This window comes from Melozone crissalis, unplaced genomic scaffold, assembly GCF_028551555.1.
Source record: "Melozone crissalis strain CALT ecotype California unplaced genomic scaffold, PUWL_Pcris_2 ptg000033l_1, whole genome shotgun sequence".
In the NCBI taxonomy this organism is placed as follows: domain Eukaryota; kingdom Metazoa; phylum Chordata; class Aves; order Passeriformes; family Passerellidae; genus Melozone; species Melozone crissalis.
The window spans coordinates 13,501,110-13,520,680 of NW_026535811.1; the positions used below are offsets into that span (position 1 = coordinate 13,501,110).

Consider the following 19,571-nt stretch of genomic DNA (forward strand, 5'->3'; position numbering starts at 1 on the left):
AATAACTTTGTATTTTTTGGTTTACTTTTTCAAAATTCAAAGGTGACAGTTCTTCCTTTTTATTAGATTTTTTTGATAACATTTTTGGTTCAACCACTGATTTAAAGAACTGCTATAACTGGTTAAATGACATAAAAATGGTTACAGCATAGACAAAATGGACTCCTCCTGGATATTTTGATTTTTCTAATGAGCCCTCTGGCTGCACCAAGGGTAACTAGTAAATCATGTGCCATGAGAGGAAAGCATCTCTAATATCCTGTATGACAGCCTCTAAGCAGAGCAAGGTGGCAGCATTTAAACAAATGGCAGGGGTATTTACAGCCACAGAAAGACAAAGATAAAAGTGAAAGAAAGAAAAGAGATTTTTGAGATGTGGGCTGCTACAGGAAACTTCAGAAGAGAGAAAAGGTAAAGAGAGAGAAAGAGAGCTTAGAACAGTTTAAATAGGAAGTTGGAACAACATGAAGAAAAGAAAGTGAGCAATCACACAAAGAGCACCAAAACAGGAAAGAGAGAAAAGTGGTTAAAGACAGTTAAACACTAAACCAGAGAGTGTTAAAAAAGCATGAAGTGTAAAATGAAGGGAGAATTGAAGACCAGTTGAGATACACCACAGCAAGCAGCTTCTTGCAGCAAGAATAAGGCATAGCAATTACTTCAGGCTTACAGTTGATTTCACAGCCAATCTCTGCTTGGGAGTAAAAAGTGAAAGGAAAATTTTAAAATGGCAGGCAATCAGAGAATTAATGGCTTAATCAACCATCCATCCATCCATAGTTTCAATTACATGTTGAGCCTCAGAAAGAGAATCAGACAGAAACCACTCCATGGCTGCAGTTTAAGGGACGTTTTGAGCAGAGCTTGAGCCTCCCACTCTAAATCCCACACTACCCCCAACCTGATTTTACAATCCCACTGAAGTGGGAAGCCCAAAGCAGCACAGATATTTCCATGTTGTTTTTCTTAGACCTCTGGATCTCTGCTAGAGGAAGTCAAGCTTACCAGAGTGACTCAATCTGCACTTAGACAATTAACTCACACCCAGATACTCCTGAATCTGAACAAGTCTTTGCTGAACACAAGCATTCAGAACAAAGCAGACAACTTAGGATGAAGCTCTGTTGGTGAGCAAGAGTTTATTTTTCCTAGCCTGACTGAAGCTGGCAAAAGCAACACATCCCAGGATCACATATGCCTTTTACAGGTGGCTTTTTTTGCTGTTAATAACTTTTATGCACAAACCCTTCCCTTCATCTGTTCTTTCCAAAGCAACTGGCAAGGTCCCAGATTATAGAAGCAAATATTTCATTATTAGTCCATATGAGTGGAATCTACCACTCTGAACAATCACGTCTTCTCACATTATTATAACAACCTGTCCATATCCTCCAGCTTTTCCAGTATAATGTGCCAAACACCAGCTGTGTTGATGATACTGTTAAGCTGCATCTAGAGCAAGACTGAAGGTATTGCCATTGCTAATGATGGTCCATGGGCTTTGGAGTAAGTTTGCCAGGGCTCTGGACCAAGGCTTGATGGGATTTGCCCTTTCTGAGCATTCCTTGGCCTTTCCACAGCTTTGTCACATTTGCTTTAGCTGCAACAGCATTTCTTCTAATTGACCAACCAGCTGTGACTGATTTGATTTACTTTTCTTTGTCACTGTATGGAACCACACAGGTTTTATGACTCTATTATGATAAAATCTTATAAAGAAATGCAGGGCTGGTATGTTATGAGAAGTGGAGACACAGGATACAGTGCAGAGGAATACAGACATGGAAGATATGAGATACCAGGTTATCAACAGAGACACAAACACTTGCTATAAACAACTGCCCCAAGGTCAGATAAAGAAATTCAGACATGGATCTGGGCAAAACTGGATATCACACAGAATCACAGAATAATGAGGTTGGAAGAGACCTCTAAGATCATCGAGTGCAACCTATGCCCTAACACCTCAACTAGACTATAGCACCAAGTGCAATGTCCAATCTCTTTTTAAACACATCCAGAGATGGTGATTCTACCACTTCCCTGGGAAGAGCATTCCAGTACTTTATTATTCTTTTGGTGCAATTTTTTTTTTCCGAAAAAATATACAAAAGATATAGGGCTAAGAAAGAGAAAGCACAAATAGTTTCCAATATACCTAAAAAAGTGTAATCTCTAGGAAGTTTGGATATAGCAAGACTGCAGACCAATAACGAGAGAGAAAGGTATCAAAGCATACTAGAAAACATTAAGAAAAACAACCCCAGGTTCATCCTAGAGCAAGGAAAACATGAATATCATCCTGAACAAGGATTCCAGAGGATAACAGGTCACCGTAACCATCTCTACCACTCACACCATGAAATCACCAACCTGAGGGTTAAGAAGAGCTGGGGAAGGGTCAGCGTAGCATGAGGAAAAGCAGTTGAATCTAAGTGTATTTATAACAATTTAACTGGTGGTGGCATTGTTGTTAACATTATTATAACACCTGCATAGATATAATCTTTTTCTGCAATAATTACATCTGCACTAATAACAATCCTTGGATTAAACCACTAAGGTTTAAATTATACTTACAATAAATCTTTGGCTTAATATAACTATATAAAAAGGTATGGTTCCTCTTTTGCAGTAAACAATATTTTGAGCTATGATTCCCAGCTTCACACACTATTATTTTCAGCCCATGACCACGAATAAAAATGCATCCCAGGTGCAAACTTAAGAAGTTCCTGCAACCCATTATTTTTCTTCAAAACACTGCTCAATTTGAGTCCTCTTTAAACTCCCTGTCCACTTCAGAACTAACTTTTGCATTAATCCTTCTTTTTTCCTGCTTGAATGAATAATTTCCCATCAAGTCCCACAACAAATACTTTAATAAATTACAGTTTGATTAGCGCCAGATTAGTCACATCTACAAAATCAGTTTTTAAATGAGCTAGTTTGGGACATCAATCTCCTTTCAGTAAACACATGCTGGGTTTAATGAAACTTAATATTTAATTCCAGTTCGTAAATTATTCTCCTATTCAAAATGTGCTCTACTTTGTAGTCCATTGAGGGCAGATGGCTGCAGCTACCTGGATCTGCTTCTTTCCCTCTTCTTAAATGTAAATATTTTATTTGCTAAACTGCAGTTGTACAACAGCAGGAAATAAAATTTGATCCATGGTTTAATGGCCTTAATGAATCTGAAATGTAACATGCCATGGTCAGAGATGGAAACACAAAGTTTTCTCTGTAAAAGAAAAATTAAGAGCAGTCGGCTCTTGGGAGTTTTACCACAGAAACACTTGAAGAATCTCACTTGAAGAATCTTGTGTTTCTCCAGGTCTTTATCTCATTCACCACCCGTTGCATGCCCCTCTGTCCCACCTGCTCTCCCACGTGGAGAACTGAGGCAAAAGCTAGCATGCTTCTGGAGCCAGACGTTTACGAGCCATAATCTTCCAGCTGTAACATGTTCCCTCTTCCTTCACACTCATACACATTTCCTTGGTTGTCTTTATTTGTACTAGTAAGGAAATAAAATTAAAAATCTAGATTTGCTCTTTGTTGCCCTTGCAAGATTTAAGATAGCTTAGTTTTTGGTTAATCTCGGCAATCTTCTGTGTCTGGACTTCCAAGACACTACTTTATAGGGTGATCACTGCCATTTTTTTTAAATTTCTGCAAGCTCACAATAGCATTTCAGTGGACTGATCCCCAGTTAGATAGTGAATTCTGCTCTACAGCTTTTTTTTTAAATAAAAAGCTGTAGAGCAGAAATAAAATTGAAATTGAATAAGCAGAGCAAGAAGAAAATTGAAATTTATTTTCTTGAAACAAATTTCAATTTTATTTCTAGCTTGATACAAATAAATTTTAATCAGTCCTTTATTAAAAAATTTGCATCAGTCCAACACACATCACCAGTTTACTTAATTTCACAAAAGCCAACTTTTAAAATTTTAAACTTCAATCAGATCTATATTCATGCTCCTATGCAACTTAGAGCAAATCAACTTGCTAACACTCGATAAAAATGGTTATTTTTAGGGATACACTTTAAGATGAGATATAAGATCATACTGAATCAAATTCTAAAACAGCTCAACTTTTCAGAGTTCTATATTAGGTGGTAAAGAAATCACATCAACACATTTTAGCGCCTATTAGTATTAGCACTTTTTACCTTCTAATTTAAGTTGTGAAAGATAAATCTTTCTGTTACGAAAGATCTCCTTCTAGTTTACCTGTGCATAATCACACAAGGGCTTCTAACTAAAGTCATCCACTTTGGGAGACACGAAGCTAGAAGATGCTTTTCCATACTCCACCAAGGTAAGATTCACATTCTGCCTTATGTATGACAGAATCACAGAGTGTGCTGAGTTGGGAAAGACCCATCAGGACCATCAAATCCTCCTGGCCCTGCACAGGACCCCCCAAGAACGACACCTTCTGCCCAAGAATATCGTCCAAACACTTCTTGAGCTCTGTCAGGCTTGGAAGCTTCCCTGGGGAGCCTGTTCAGTGCCCAGCCGCCCTCTGAGGGAAAACTTCATCCTGATTATCCAAACTAAACCTCTTCCAACCAACTTCAGGCTGTTTTGTCAAGTCCTGTCCCTGATCGTGAGAGGGAAGATAAATGCAGTATCTTGTCTCTGTACTCACCCCTCCACTGCCCCTCACTGAGGACCACAGTGAGGTCTCACCTCAGTTTCTTCTCCAGGCTGAATAACACAAGCTTACCAATAGCTTGTTTTTATTAATTTATTTCATGCATATCATTAATTTCCAGCTATATTTCCTCTGCTGTGGTTTCTCTATTTTTGGAACCTTTTCTGGACCTTCAAGTTCTGTTAACCAGTCATGACTACCACTACAAGAGTGTGTGGGGGCTAACCCAATAATTTTCATTTGCAACTATTACACCTCTTTGCAGCTTCTCCAACTAATTTCCCAGGCCACCCACACCTGATATTTCTCTCTGTTCTCACCCAAATGTGTTTGAGGTTCCAACTTCTCCTTAACTGCTTTCTACTGTGGTTTATAACAGAATTTAGTTCTTTGCCTTGTCTACCCTGGCATTGTAGTGTCATTCCTTTATCCAATGCAAAATCTTTATTTCCCTTACTTTTCCTTTCCTGAGAATGAAAAGCAGACATAGACATCACATATATTTCTCTGTATACTTTTTTTTAGGGTAAAGCTCACCAAACTCTTCTCAGAGCTCAAAATCTTGAGTCTCCATAATTTTTTATCACACCTTCATGGACCAAAGAAATGCTGTGTTCATTTAAAACTATTACTATAGCCTTAGTGATCCAAGTCCAAGACTGAGCCAAGATTTAAAGAAAGAAAAACTCTTTAATTATAATAACTGACTGTTCAGTCAAATGGTCTCTCTCTGGCTGAAAAAACATATCTTAATCTCATTTGTAGCAATAGTGATCTTTCAGAATGATTTTGTTAAAGAATATCTACTATGAAAATGATGAAACACTGAGTTTTCTTCTTTTGACGAAGTAATTAATGAAATTATATTTTACACTTGGGTAGGTAGGGGTGAGTGGGTTGGTTTGTTAATGTTTGTTAGTGTATCAAACATATTAATTCAGAGACCTCCAGCCACTGCATTTCTGCCCAAAGCAAAACCTGTGCGCTCATTTCTCATACTTCTGTGACTTTTCTGAGAAGGCTTGGTTTCCCCTTGGCTCATAGCAATGAAAATTTGGCAGCTCCATTGCCAACTCCAAACTGGATGCCAGTACTCTGAACCTGTGCGCTAACAAGACAATTCAAAGCCATGTAGGAATCTGAAATTAAGCTGCTTGCACTTCAGCCCTGGAGCAGAGCCAGCACCCCAACAACAGCCTTCAGGGCCCCATTTCAAAACACACAACCCAGTGCAGTTGACTGGTCATCCTGTCAGGGAAAATTATAAGATAATTAATTAGAGAAATTCAACTAACAGCTTTTTTCAGCTTTTCTTCTTTCCTTCCTCCACCTTGCTTCCACTTGGGGGTAGAGAGAGGAACATGGAACCACACATGGAAGTAGCTCCAGCAATGCTGTCCCTCCCCACCCAGGAGGGCAAAAGCTGGCAAGCAGCAGCTGGCAGGGAAGAGGCAATTGCTTCAAGGTGAGCTGGAAAGAGTTGGGTAAGCAGCAATTTATTCTGCAGTACAGTGGCAAATTTGAAAAACATAAAACTGAGTGTAACTATCTGTTTGTGGCTACAGATCAGCCAGGGAGATGTGAGAAAGCTCTAGAAGGCTGAATTTATATTTGGCAAACCTTCTGTATTTTTTTAAACTAGCATTTATGCTCAGCTACAGCACAGAGTGCCATAAGAACAAGCAAGAATTAAAGAGTTAGCTAAAAAGGAAAAAAATCATAGCACGACCCTTCTGATAAGCCCAAGTCAAACACTTCATTTCAAAAATTGCAGTGTGCAACTCAGGGACAACATTTTTCAACATGTAACCAATTCTATATTCTCTTTTCAATATGGGCATTATTAAGGACCAGAAAAATGAGCAATGAGGCCATGGAACTATGCCAATGCCATAAAAAGAAGCAGGGAACCTAGAGCTACATGCCTGAAGAAAATTACTAACATGCAAACAAACAAAAAAAAAACCCAAAAAACAAGGACCTATTAACACATCCCATCTAGTTTTGTTCAAGTAAATAAACTAATTAGTTCATTTGTGGATAACAGTTCCCCCAGTCTTTGATATTTGCTTTGCTGATTGCATATTTGTCTCTCACATCAGGCTAAGGCAAATACACATACTGTGGATATTTTATATTTCTAATTCCCCAGACACAAATGAATAGTTCAAGTTGATAACAGACACCCCTAGGTACATGAGCTCTGCCTTTAAATGCTGAGCATAATTTAGACTGGTGCAAGACTCAAGAAAATGGATGGTACAAACAAATGCAGATGGAACATTTCTTTCATTTTTCCAAAATGTTCCATGGGAGAGCATCAGTTTCCACAGGATAGTAAATCTTTGAAAGCATTCTTATGAATTAAAACAAATTTGTGTGTTTTCATAAGCTCACTACTATACAACTGCATTCCCTTCCATTAAAAACTTAAATAAATAATAAATGTGCAAATAATTTTATGCAAGCTATACAGAGCACCCTACTGCTTCTTTTAGCTGATCAAAGAATGATGAATCACTTATAAAAGGTGGCATCTTCAGGAGCCAAAATTTAGCATTTATGCAGTATGGTTGTGAACAAGACATAATGGTAGCAAATACTTTCTTCCTCAAAGGAAAAGTGTAGTAAGTGGAAACATAGTGCTAAACAAACACAACAGGCAGCACCTTGATTAAAAGGCCAAAGAATTAAAAACCCGGAGTGGAAATGGTCAAAACTTCCAAGAGGATTAAAAATGTTATGCTTCTCTTTCTCCAGACCTCCAACATGAGATTTTTTAAAAAGGGTTTTATTTTTCAGAAAGCCTACGGAACACATCTAATATTTCCAGACTGTAATAAAAGAGAAAATACCCAACTAACAACCTAGCAACAACAAAAAAAAATCCCCATTCAATATCATAAACTGATGTTAAGAAACCAGCCATGTCTATAAAGAGATGAAAAAACATGCTGTGCTGTCAAAAAAAGCATTACATTCCTTTAATGCAAAAGGGATGGTTGCTATTTTTTCTGCTGGTCCCCAGTGAGTGTACAGAGATCATTTTCTTAGCCCTGGACTTCAAAAATTGTCTTAGAAATGAGATTTTTGAAATGGACATTGCTGTTGAAATCATTTTCCTCTCATTCCCTGAGCTCTTATTTTGTTCTCATCTACAACCCACACATTTTCTTTCTCCCTTTTGCTCTTTGTGGGTCTGAGCAAGTCTGAATTGATAACTAATACAGTTCTGCAACTTCCTCTTCTATTAACCTTCCACTCCTACTGCTCCACTGCTGTGAGGCTGGAGAAACAAAACAAAAACCCAAACCAACTCATATTTCAGTTCATTCTACTGTATTTCCAAATCTTAACTTAAAAGGACATTTTAAGCCACTTGTTACTGCAATTTTTTCCCCTCCCTGCCCTTCCCACAACAATCACAGCTGCCATCTCAGTATCGACAAAATCACAGTGGGTTTCTTAGACTTTCATTTCTCCAGGACTAAAGATTAGACACTCCTGGACCTGCTCGCCAGGAAGACCACAGGACCTCCATTCCCTCCAAAGGTTTTTGTTTTCAGTGACAGAGAGGCCAAGTTTCTGACTGAACTCTCCTGTGCATCCTCTGAATCAATGTTTCTCTCCTCATGCTGTGGTCAGGAGTACGACAGCGACTGCTAAATCCTCTCTCTCTACTCCCTTTCACCTCTGCTCTCCCAAGGTGCAAAAGATGTAATTCCTTGATGATAGCAGAATGAAAACAGGCTCTTAGTAGTTATTCTCTCTGCCTCTTTTCACACCTCAAACTACCAGTGGTTTTGCTCTTCCTAATGATCTTCTGGTTGGCTGAGACTGTTAAAATGCAAAGAATTTTTTCATGGTTTTTCAAACTCTGGTAAGTGACCAGATCTCAACTACTCCACTACCATGACACTACAAGGCCAGAAAAGGGCAAATAAATACTGTTACAGAGCCTTCTGATTTAAAGAATATTGCTGACACCTCCTTGACTACCTAACGTGTTTTCATCTTCCAGATATTAATTTGGGTACCTCGTGAAAAATGTTAGAAAAAGGAGGGGCATATTCCCATTAACTTGCTGAACAGAATGTAGAAAAGAGTCTCTCACTCTCCCTGTCTATCCAAAAGAAAGTTTTCTTTACTCATATAAATTCATTTGTTGGAACAGAGCAAGCTTATGAAGTCCCATTTTCCTGTCCATTGCAGTTGTAACAATGCCCTGTGGGTATCACAGTCAGGAAGGGGAGGGGAAAAGGAGCAATCAAGGAGCAATTTTTGTAACTGGGTCCAGAGGCAAAGATTATTACTGATACTGTGAGGACACAAACCATGTGCAGATATACTTTGATGTCACCACAGTCCCAGTGGTCACACCACCATTGTTAATAAATCATGGTTTGAGAGCTGTTTAAGCTGTGACATGATTTGCATAATGAACAGCTGTACTGTACAAGCCAAACAGATGCCTCCACTGTATTTTTATTTTCATTTTCCCCCTCTGCCCCAATGAAGACATTTTCAGCTCAATGGCAGCAGGCAAATCACAGCATCTGTCACTATCCTCACTTCTGCATCTATGGAACAGGGATAATAGCACTTGCCTCCCTTAAAAGAACACTGAGAAACCCATAATAAAAATTATTATGTGAAGAGGGGATAATTTTATTAGCCAGCATCAGCTGCAGCTTGCTCCACTTTCCTGCATCTCATGCCTCCACGGTTCCAGGTTTTGAGCAGGGTAGCCAGACTCCCTCAAGCAGAGGAGAGCAGCAGGAACACTGTGAAACTCCCACTGGCTCAGCAGGCTGCTAAAGGAAAGCTGCCAGACTCAGCAGAGCCCCCTTATCTTTGATAACTACCTTTCCTCAAAAGTAAACAAATTTTGGCAAATATTTGAGTTTTGATTTGCCTGAGATGCCTGTCAGGTTGGAGAATTTTTACTAGTTTGTTTGTTTTCTTCTTTTTTAAACTTCAAATCAGGCTCCGGGAAATAGGCCATACCCATAAAGAAAATAACCCATTTTATTTCATTTATTCAATATGACTCTGCCTTCTTTGCTGTTTGTCCCTTCAGATGACATTCCAAAATATGCAGTACAGTCAGAAAACTATCTAACCTGAAAGCACAGAGCCTCTCACCAATGCTCTCTATTAATCTTCCCAAGGGACTCTATTTATACTTTTTTTTTTTCACAGAAATTGTCTCTTTGCTTCAAGTGACAAACATCAGGGCATTGGGACAGCCATGCAAAAATGAATAAGGAAAAAATTAAATAAACTGAAATAAACGTGAAATGAAATCTGTATCTCAGCCTTGTTGTGACACAGGGCTAGAATGTGCATTTAAATCCTTCTCTTCCAGAAGCAGTGAGCAGAGGGCAGCAGCTGTGTGGCATGTTATCTCCTCTCTGCCAGTCAGCAAACAGCATCTCCAAGGCACAAATGCCCTCCAGTGTGACACCAGGCAGCAAATAAAGCCAAAAGCCCAGACCTTATGTTCTGCAATTGATTCATGAAAACACTGAATATTTTAGGTTGGAAATACCTTTAAGATCATCAAGTTCAACCCTCAATCTAGACTGCCAAGACCACCACTAATCCATGACTCTCAGTACCATATCTTCACGTTGCAGGGATGATGACTCAACCTCTTCCTGGGGCAGCCTCTTCCAGTGCTTGACAGCCCCTTCAGAGAAGAAATATTTTGTACTATTCCATCTAAACCTCCCCTGGTGCAACTTGAGGACATTTCTGCTCATTCTATCACCTGTTACTTGGGAAAAGAGACTGACCCTGACCTCACCACAACCTCCTGTCAGGTACCTCACAGCCCTTCCCACGTAGCTAGAACTTCAGGAACTGCCTCACTTATCTCACGTATCCCAGTGCAATTTTAGCAACTAAGATGGACCCTCCCTCAAATTCATGAAATAGCATTCATCGTATAATTTAACAGTAGCAAAAATGAGTTGGGATGCAGTGCCATTTCCTTTTCAGTTATTGGAGACAGGCCAAAGCTCACCATGACCTTATCAAGGCTAGAAAGGAACAATCTTATCACAGCTGCAGTGAAGCAGCTTCAGGATGTTCACTGATGGTGTCAGCACCACAAGGTAGTGCCTCCATCCATGGGAGATTTCTCGTGTCCTAGAAACAAGCAAGCCAGAGGAAGAAGGAAAGTACAATCAACACCACTTGGCAGATGTATGTCTTTAAATTGACTTGCTTGTAATTATCCAAAAGATGAGTGTGACAGAGAGAACTTTTTTCAGAGAAAATAGTCTTTCTCCTTAATGAGGAAAACATCCTAGACAGAAAATCCCACTTTCAAATACGCCCAGGAAGACAACTGTCCCTGTCCAATCTCTTATCATACTGGAATAAGTTTCATTTTTCTATCCACGCTAAAAGATGTCAAATGATACTGTAGCTATAAAATTTCAGATGGCAAAGGATGAAGTTGTACAGCATGCAACTTACCTGAGGTGAGACTTAAGTGCAGCCTTTTTTGGTTTTTGAACAGTTGAGCTTTTTTGTTACTTTCTATACAAACCTTTTTATTTTGGAAGTCAATACAGAGCTGCATACTTGCACCAAATTTCGGTAGCTACAGAGTAAGGCTGCATTCTGTATTAATATTGAAAGGACACTGTGCCTCAGCTACATTCCAGCAATGCAACAGGTCAAAATACATTCAATTCTTTAAAATTCTATTTTCATCTACCCAAGTAGGGTGGAAACATGTCTTCATGGCTAATTTGCTTTCTCTGTTATCATCCTTCTCTGGTAGAAAGTTGTGGAAAAATTAGGAAATTCCATTCAAATGAAAAATTCTTGTCAGCTGACATCCCTGCTCTAAACTGAGGGGCACCATTTCACTCTGTGCTTTCCATTACCTTTCCAAGTCTCATCTTCCTCAATCACAGAAAAGCTCCCTTCCTCTTTGTTCCTTTACCCTTGTACACACATTTTTAAAGAGAATGTCTTTATCAGTTCTTCTGCACCTCATGGCTGCTTTAGGTTGCAAAGTTCTCTCAAGACTACTAACACAACCCTTTTTAAACAAATAAAAAAAATTAAATTAAATTAAATTAAACAACATATTAGAGAAAATATTAAATATAAAACAAAATGTCCTCTCTCTAAACTGGAAGGTAGCATTTACCAAACCACTAGAAGGGAGAGCTCCTAAGGGAAGTTACGTTCTTCCAAAACCAGACACATATTCTATTCCATCAATATCTCTGATACTAAGAATAATTTCTAGCATTGGGAGAACATAAAACAACACCACAAGGGGAAAAAACTGGAGGAGTTATCTATGCTGTTATGTATTTAACAAATTCTTTGATGGGAAGATCATACAACAATAATCAGAAAACTGAAATTTCTTGCTAATGTAAAATTTGCAGCACAACAAAGGTGAAACTCTTCTTAACATGTGGGCAGGAAAATACACATTTCACACGGTTCCCATTGGCTTCATTTTGCATCTGGCACAGATCTCAGTATTCAATGTGCAAGTAGGAGACACAAAATCTGAGGGAGACAACTGGAGACTTTGCCAGCTAACAGGGGGAGAACCAGACCCATTGTTACCCTGAAAGCCCAAACAGAAGAACTAAATACTCGAAAAAGAAAGAAAAAAAGTATTAAACAGTGACATTTAAGACCACTATCTTTGGTGGAGAGAGTTAATAGCAAGCTGAGAACAACAAAATGAACCCAGAACTACTTTTCAGTTTACTTAAGATTCACATAAATAAAAACGCAACACATGAAAAGCTTTCTACAGAGTTGTCTTTCCAAACCCTAATGGCTAAAGAGATATTTTAGTTCATTTTTGTTTCCTTTTTTTTCTGAATGATGTCCAGATTCTGCACAGACTTGTGTGATACAAGTCATACTAATGTATATCATCACAGTATTACAGAATCAGCCAGCAGATGCCAGAAAGATAAGGCTGCATTTAGGAAGGAAGAAGTTGGCATTTTTAACCTCCAAAGGGAGGCTACAGCCTGGAGGATGTTGAAATACTGCTGAAAGGCAGATTTCATTCAAATTGAATTCTAATTAACATATAAATAATGCAATTTTTTAAAGTTGCATCTATGCTACATATCCAAATGCAGTAATAACTAAAAGTAAAAAAGAGGGGAAAAAAATACAGGCTGAGAAAAGCTCAGATTTCTTGATGATCTAGTTACTGATTTTTTTTCCCAGACAATATAATTTTCCACATCTTTCCAAACTAGACTGGTTTTCAGCAACCAGTCTCTTGATGAAGCTCTTTGAGAACCCTTTGGCACTTTGAACAATCAGTTAGTCACACAAACTTCGTGCTAATTTGCCAGGAGAAAGTAAAAGAAAGAGAAAAATCATTTATGGCTATGCTTAATTTAAGAACAAAATTTTAAAGCTTGGAATATCTGTCTTCTGTAATTAATAGCTGTAGTTTTGATTACTGTTTCCTTCTCCTCAAAATAGCCCCAGCTACATCTCAGTGATTTTTCAGGCAGGAACCTCAATCACCCATATAGAGAACTTGTTTTATACCACAGATATTTCTGATGGCCTCCAAGGTATTTTCCTGGAAGGTGAGATTATTATGCCCTAGGGAATATTAAAGTATTTTATACCACATGTTTAGCTTGCACAGGAGATATGGGAAACTACCATTATAAAGTGCCTCATAGGACAATATTTATGGCATCCATATATGCCAGTTTTGAGCTGAAAAGAAAAATATTTCCCAGCCTAACAGAGAGGTAATGTGAATCAGGACTCCCTCACTAAATATCATATTCAAAAGACTGCTAGAAAAGGGCAAGGCAGTATGATATAGAGCAGCCTCTCTTCTTACTTGTATGAACAGCAGATATTCCAAAAACTTTTAAACTTAACCTGCAGTCCTGAGTAGCTACACTGTGTAACTGCACTTCTCAGTGACTAAAATATTTGCCAAGTGTTCTTCAACAGAATTTTCCTCAGAATGCATCTCCCAGCAGAGTTGCAAAACAGTCCCCTTTGTCATGAGTGAAAGAAACTGCTTGTAAGCACTTCAACAATCACAGAGGCAGGATTTTAGGAAAAATTTCCAAATTTTTCTGCTCTCTGCATGATGCATGTGGGGATACTTAAGAGATTCAAGTGGTAAAACTCCGTAGCCAAACCCATGTTTTTCAGACCATGTTCCTAAAGCTGAAACCCAGGTGGTCTCTTCAGAGCCTGCTGCTGAGTGGAGCTCTAGGGATCACAGTGTTTACACCATTTGGGATGTACAATTTTTTCCCTTCCTCATGCAGACTGCCACTTCTCCTCCCGGTCTTCTGCACTGCTAATACGTGCAGAAATTCAGTACTGTATTTCCCCATATGAAGAACTTGGCAAGGAAAGACCCTGTGCTCTTGGCAGAAGTTTATCCTGGGATTATGCCAATAAACAATCATTTTCTGGTTGCCACAAGCATCTCATTATTTCAGTTCAGCCATTCAGTCCACTCCCGTTCAGCTCTGTTAGTGCTTCCTTAATAAACCCTTATTATCAGGGGCTTAGGCCTCAGTCATTTGAATTCATGCTCAGCCGGGACTCGGTATTCAAAGACCCAGTCCCAATGTCCTTAAAAAAATATATAATTAAAACCCTTACTTGGCCACAGAGCAGAGACAATGAAATTTCATTGGCTGCAAGCTATATTTGCACTCTTAAAGACTTGAGAAAAGCTGGATATTGAGGCTTGTTTTATAAACAACACTTGGAGGCTTTAGTTCTCGCTGAAGAGAAATGCCATGGCAGTCTTTTCACCTTCACCCTCCTTTGTATCTATAGCATTTGTGTCTATGTTGTTTACTACACAAATAAATCTTTTCTCATCAGTTTCTAACACCTGTTCCTGGGGCTAGATTTGGTGGGGACAGACAGGACCCAAAACCCAAAAGCACCTTGAAGCTCTCACTGGGGTAGGTACAGCCTGGGGACAGCACCTGAGACAGCTCCTCTTCCTCCTCCTGGGACACAGCTTGGCTGCTCCAGGGCTCTGGTGCCTACTGAGGAGGTAGCTTGAGACATTCATCTGTACAGCATGGGATTTACAGCTCTGATCCAGGAACCTCAGTTCCCCTGGAGAGCAGCAGGCAGTCTGCCTCACTCAGGGAACCACACACACACACACACACTGAATTTGTGACGGGACTGGCTCCAGACTTCGAATTTTCGGTCTTCTTCATTTTTGCACATATCAATCAAGAAAAACAGTTTGTCTGGAGATTAGATATCACTCCCAGACTGTAAGGTTTGTCACTGAAAAACTCACAACTACCTCCCTCATGTAATCCACTGTCCTAAACTCCTTAAAATTCAATTTCTTCTTGGTTTTCTGTTCTTTACAATAATGGTGTACAAGCCATCAATCACAGAGTTTTGCTGGTCCCAGGCTGGATGTCTCTTTGTGGTGCTTGCCCAGGACAGGAACAGCAGCATGAATCCCTCAGACAAAGCAAGGGGGGAATCTGCTCCTCTCCAGCAAGTTCTCTTTGTGCAAGCTGGATCCTCCAAGACAAAATATTTAAATGCAAAAAGGTGCATCACCCATGGTTCAAATTAGTAAGGCTTTACTGTGTTCCTTCCCTTCCAATATATCCTCCCTCAATATCACACCATCCTTACCACCCTAGAGGTAAGCACCAGCAAAACAAATCCTCATCCCCTCCACCCTCTCCTCTCCTTTGCTCTCTGCAATTATAATCAAATATGCAAACCACAGAGAATGGATTCCCTGCCCTGCATCCTAATAAGCATGGCTAGTGCCCTACAACAAACTGGCTTGCAAGATGTGGAATTCACTGATGACTTTTGGAGTTAGGAACAGGGAAAAAACACAAAGCGTGATAAAAAAACATACACATTTTGGACATCTAAAGTGAAATCCTTCTCCATTGGTGCTTCAAGCCTCTCTGCAGGTTACTCCAGAGAATTGTCTGACCTGGGAGGATAGGAAAAGTACACAAGGCTTCTCAAAGAGATGCTTTACTCAAGAGAGAATCCCTTGTGAACACTTTTTGTTTCTGTTCCCATAAACTTAACTGAAACTCTTTGCTGCTACTGCTGACTGAGGAATTTGGAGACTAGCATGGCAAAAGCAGCTTTCCAGGGACTGTGCTACTACTGTGAGCCTCCAGAGTGGCAATAAAGACAAGTTAGTGTGTGACTGAATGACCAATTTCATGGGCTCCTCTCTATGCCCAGGGACCCTTGTCAGAGCAAAGAGCTCCCAAAGGCTCTGGATTCTTCAGCTAGAGCAGAATTACACACACAAGAGTCCTGAAACAACAGCAGTGCCATCCACCTCAAATGAAATCAGTGTCATATAAACCTCTGAAATTGAAGCTGTCTAGAAATGCACCAGACCTTGTAAGCTTTCCACTGCTCTTTAAACTCTTCATGAGGGATTAGAGAGCTGAATGTATTTGTAACTCTAAATGGCACTTCCCATTGATCCTTTGTTTTTAATTTCTTCCCAGAGGTTTAATAAGCAGAAAAGTGTCGTGGTATGCATGGTTTTTTACAATTTCTGTAAAAAAGGAATTTCATTTCAATGAGTCTCCCAAGAACACAGTCTATTTTAACTACTAAGTTTTGTCATTTTTCATTTTTGCGAATTTGCAAGAAATACTGATGGGGGCAAAAAGGCCTTAATAAAACTGCAGTAGCTGAAGTTAATGGGCAGGTACTGAGGAGGGAAAGAAGAAAAGGTGAGAGATGTTAACTCTTGATAGCTTTAGTGAAAAGTTATGGCAAGTCTTTAGCAGTTTATTTCTACACAGCTCAAACCTGCAATGTAATCAGTCCCTCCTTATACTGCCAACACACCTGCCTCCAGTGGGAGTGATTTTTCCAGAAACACCTCAGGACTTTATTGAAAAATCCCAACCACAAGGCTGGTATAATCTGCCACGAATTAAATGCATGATTTCTCATTAGGGAAGATAACTCAAGGGTCCTCGAGATAGATTCATTTACAGTAGCTGTATAGGTGCAATACAGCATTGCCCTCTGCTGGATTTTAAGCTGTCTGCTCATGCAAAAGGTGCCTCTGGCTGAGCTAGACAGGATGATTTTTAAACCAACACTGTACTAATTACCATAGGGGAATATCCTGCCACCAAATAAGGAATGAAATAGTGAATGAATGCTCCTTCCTAAGCATTTTTTTCCCCACTGGGCTAGCAGTGCTTCAGACAAGGGGCTGTGTTGACTTATTCAGCCCTTCCCCAGCACAGCAACAGCCACAGATTATTATGCATCCCCCAGAGCCCAAGTACTGCAGAGTGACTTGCACACAGACACACAACATCTAAACAAGACAAAACTGAATTGTAGGCGAACTCTGGCTGAATTCTGGTACCTACAAGAATGGTCAGTCACACATGACTGTCACATCCAACGGGGTGTTACCCAACACACAGCATCCCTGCTATATGCAACTTCTACCAACTTTTCTGGGCATCTCCCACTGAAAACTCAAGGGCTATTTCCAGTCTCTTCATAGCTATGAATACAGAGTCTGTGGACTGATGTAGGATGAGTGTGACAAGAATGAGGAAGGATCTCCTGCTTTTGACTAGGATAATTTCCTTCCTAGTAGCTGATACAGTGCTGCTTTTTGGGTTTAGTATGCAAATAATGTTGATAACACACAGATGTTTTACTTGCTGCTAAGTGGTGTTTATAATAAGTCAAAGACTTCTCAGCTTCTCATTCCCTGCCAGCCAGCAGGCTGGAGGTGCACAGGAAGTTGTGAGGGGACACAAACAGGACAGCTGACCCCAACTGAGTGAAGAGCTATCCCATACCACAGAGAATATCATGCTCAGTATATAAAATTGGGAGAAATTGGCCAGGAGGAGCCTATCCCTGCTCAGGGATTGTCTGTGCATCAGTCAGTGGGTGGGGAACTATTGTTATGCGCTTTACTTGGGGTTTTATTTCTTTTTTTGTTTCTCTCTTTTGTGCTGTCTCCCTTTTCATTACAATTACTATTATTGTTATAAGTATTATATTCTCTTTCACTTCCTAAACTGTTTTTATCTCAACCCATGGGTCTTACCCCCTTCCCAATTATCCTCCCATTCCAACTAGAGAAAAAGGTGAGCTACTGGCTGCATGGTACTTAATTGCCAGCTGAGGTTAAACCATGACAGAGAGCAAACTGGATGCCACACAATGATATAAAGCAAACTTTTTTGTCAGTTCCTGCTTTTAATCATCTATCATTTTCTGACTATTCCCCGTCTAATTGACTTTTTTGGTATGACCAACCAAATGCACACACATATACAAATATACAGGCACACCTACACATGTAAATACTTACTTGAACACTGCTGCCTGCAATGGGTTAATTATACTCATATGACCTAGATAAAGACAACAAATCCCATTTCTGTATTTCCTCAGCTATTATTCTTGCTGATCATCTAAAAGACACAGCAGGGCCTTTTGCATCCTGTAGCTTGATGCTGTACAGAATGGGACCCCATCCAGAGAACCAGGACATCTGCTAATTCAGACTAATATACAGGAAGCTGAGAGTTAGCAAAATACTGTTTCAGATAGAAAGGAAGTGCAAAAAGAAAGCTCTTTTCCATTTATACTAATTTCCAGAGTCTACCCTTGCACTTCTTAAGTGATCCTTTATTTAGTTTCTTTTAACTTGGCTTTTCCCACCATTCTTTCCCCTTTTCACTCTAACTTATACTCTCATTTCAATCTCAATTTACCATTTGACTTATTTTCCTTCTTTCACCAAAAATACAGGCAGTATATTCTCTTTGGAATACCTAGTCTGCAAAAGCAGCTGTTTTTTTAGGATTGCCTAATATCCCCAGGATTTCTTAGGATGTCACTAGTGGCTGTGGGAGAAACCCACTCTTCTTCATGGGTGGCATTGTTAATAGTGATAACAACAGCAACAATAAAAACTTCAGTTTCTAAAGATACTTTCTTGCTTCATTGCTTAATGAGAATATCTGCACGCTGAACAGCCCCTTTCAGCCTGTTTCTCCCTGCAAGGTATTCACAGTTCTCTGTGGGAGGCTTCTTCCTAAAAATAAATGTCATGATTTGTTTTCTCTTATCTCACAGCTAATTAAATTCTGCCACCATAACATTTCACCTTTTCATTGTGCTGCATTTCCAAAGTATCAAACTGCACTTTGGCCTTTTCCTGCTTCTTTTTTTTTCCTCCCTGTACTGCCATGCCAAGAGCAATGGCTGGGGTTTAATTTAAAAATTCTCAACCCCAATCACATGAAATGAAAAAAAAAAAAAAAGCCTACATTGTTTGATCTCTAGTAGAAAGAAGTTAGCAACATAGGTCAAGGTTTGATAATCTAGTGATTTCAGTTTACAAACTGCACAAAGTGGAAAATTTAACACCGATTAAAAGTCTGCATTGGTACACATCAAAGCATTAGGTGAAGTTGCTAAGGATGTACTGAAAGGGTGACAGATGGAAGATAAGAATTATATACATAGTAAAAAGAAAGGTGATAAGGTTCACATTATCTAGAAATCAATTCTTAACTACAAAGTCTACCTAGATGCCAAAACAAACTTTTATGGACCAGGAAGACATTAAAGAACACAATTCACAGCATCAGCCCAATTTTTCACTGCTTTGTGTGTTTTTTTAAATTGTCTATCCTCATTCAAATGAATAGGAAAATGATCCATTAATGTTTTATACTCACCTTGAACCAATGACTGGGCAACATGCCAAACCATAAAATCCTTCTTGTAATGATGGGAGACACCTAAACATGCAACAATTCCAAAACAGTACCAGTTATTATCAATTGGTTTGGAACTCTCAGTGGTCTCTATGGCCAGTGACGCAG

At 39.4% G+C, this 19,571-nt stretch overlaps 1 protein-coding gene across 2 annotated transcripts in view; it reads right to left on the reverse strand.

Annotated features, from left to right (window-relative positions):
* Positions 1 to 19,571, reverse strand: part of PTN (pleiotrophin) — a 74,091-nt gene that overhangs the window by 23,794 nt on the left and 30,726 nt on the right. The window contains exon 1 of one of the 2 annotated variants that reach the window (XM_054281973.1): positions 19,425 to 19,510. The exons of the other annotated variant lie outside the window; for it this stretch is intronic. Coding sequence (XP_054137948.1) covers positions 19,425 to 19,495 — 71 coding nt within the window. The 5' untranslated portion in view covers positions 19,496 to 19,510. Of the gene's footprint in view, positions 1 to 19,424; positions 19,511 to 19,571 lie in introns of those variants that run through there. 2 annotated transcript variants of the gene reach the window in all.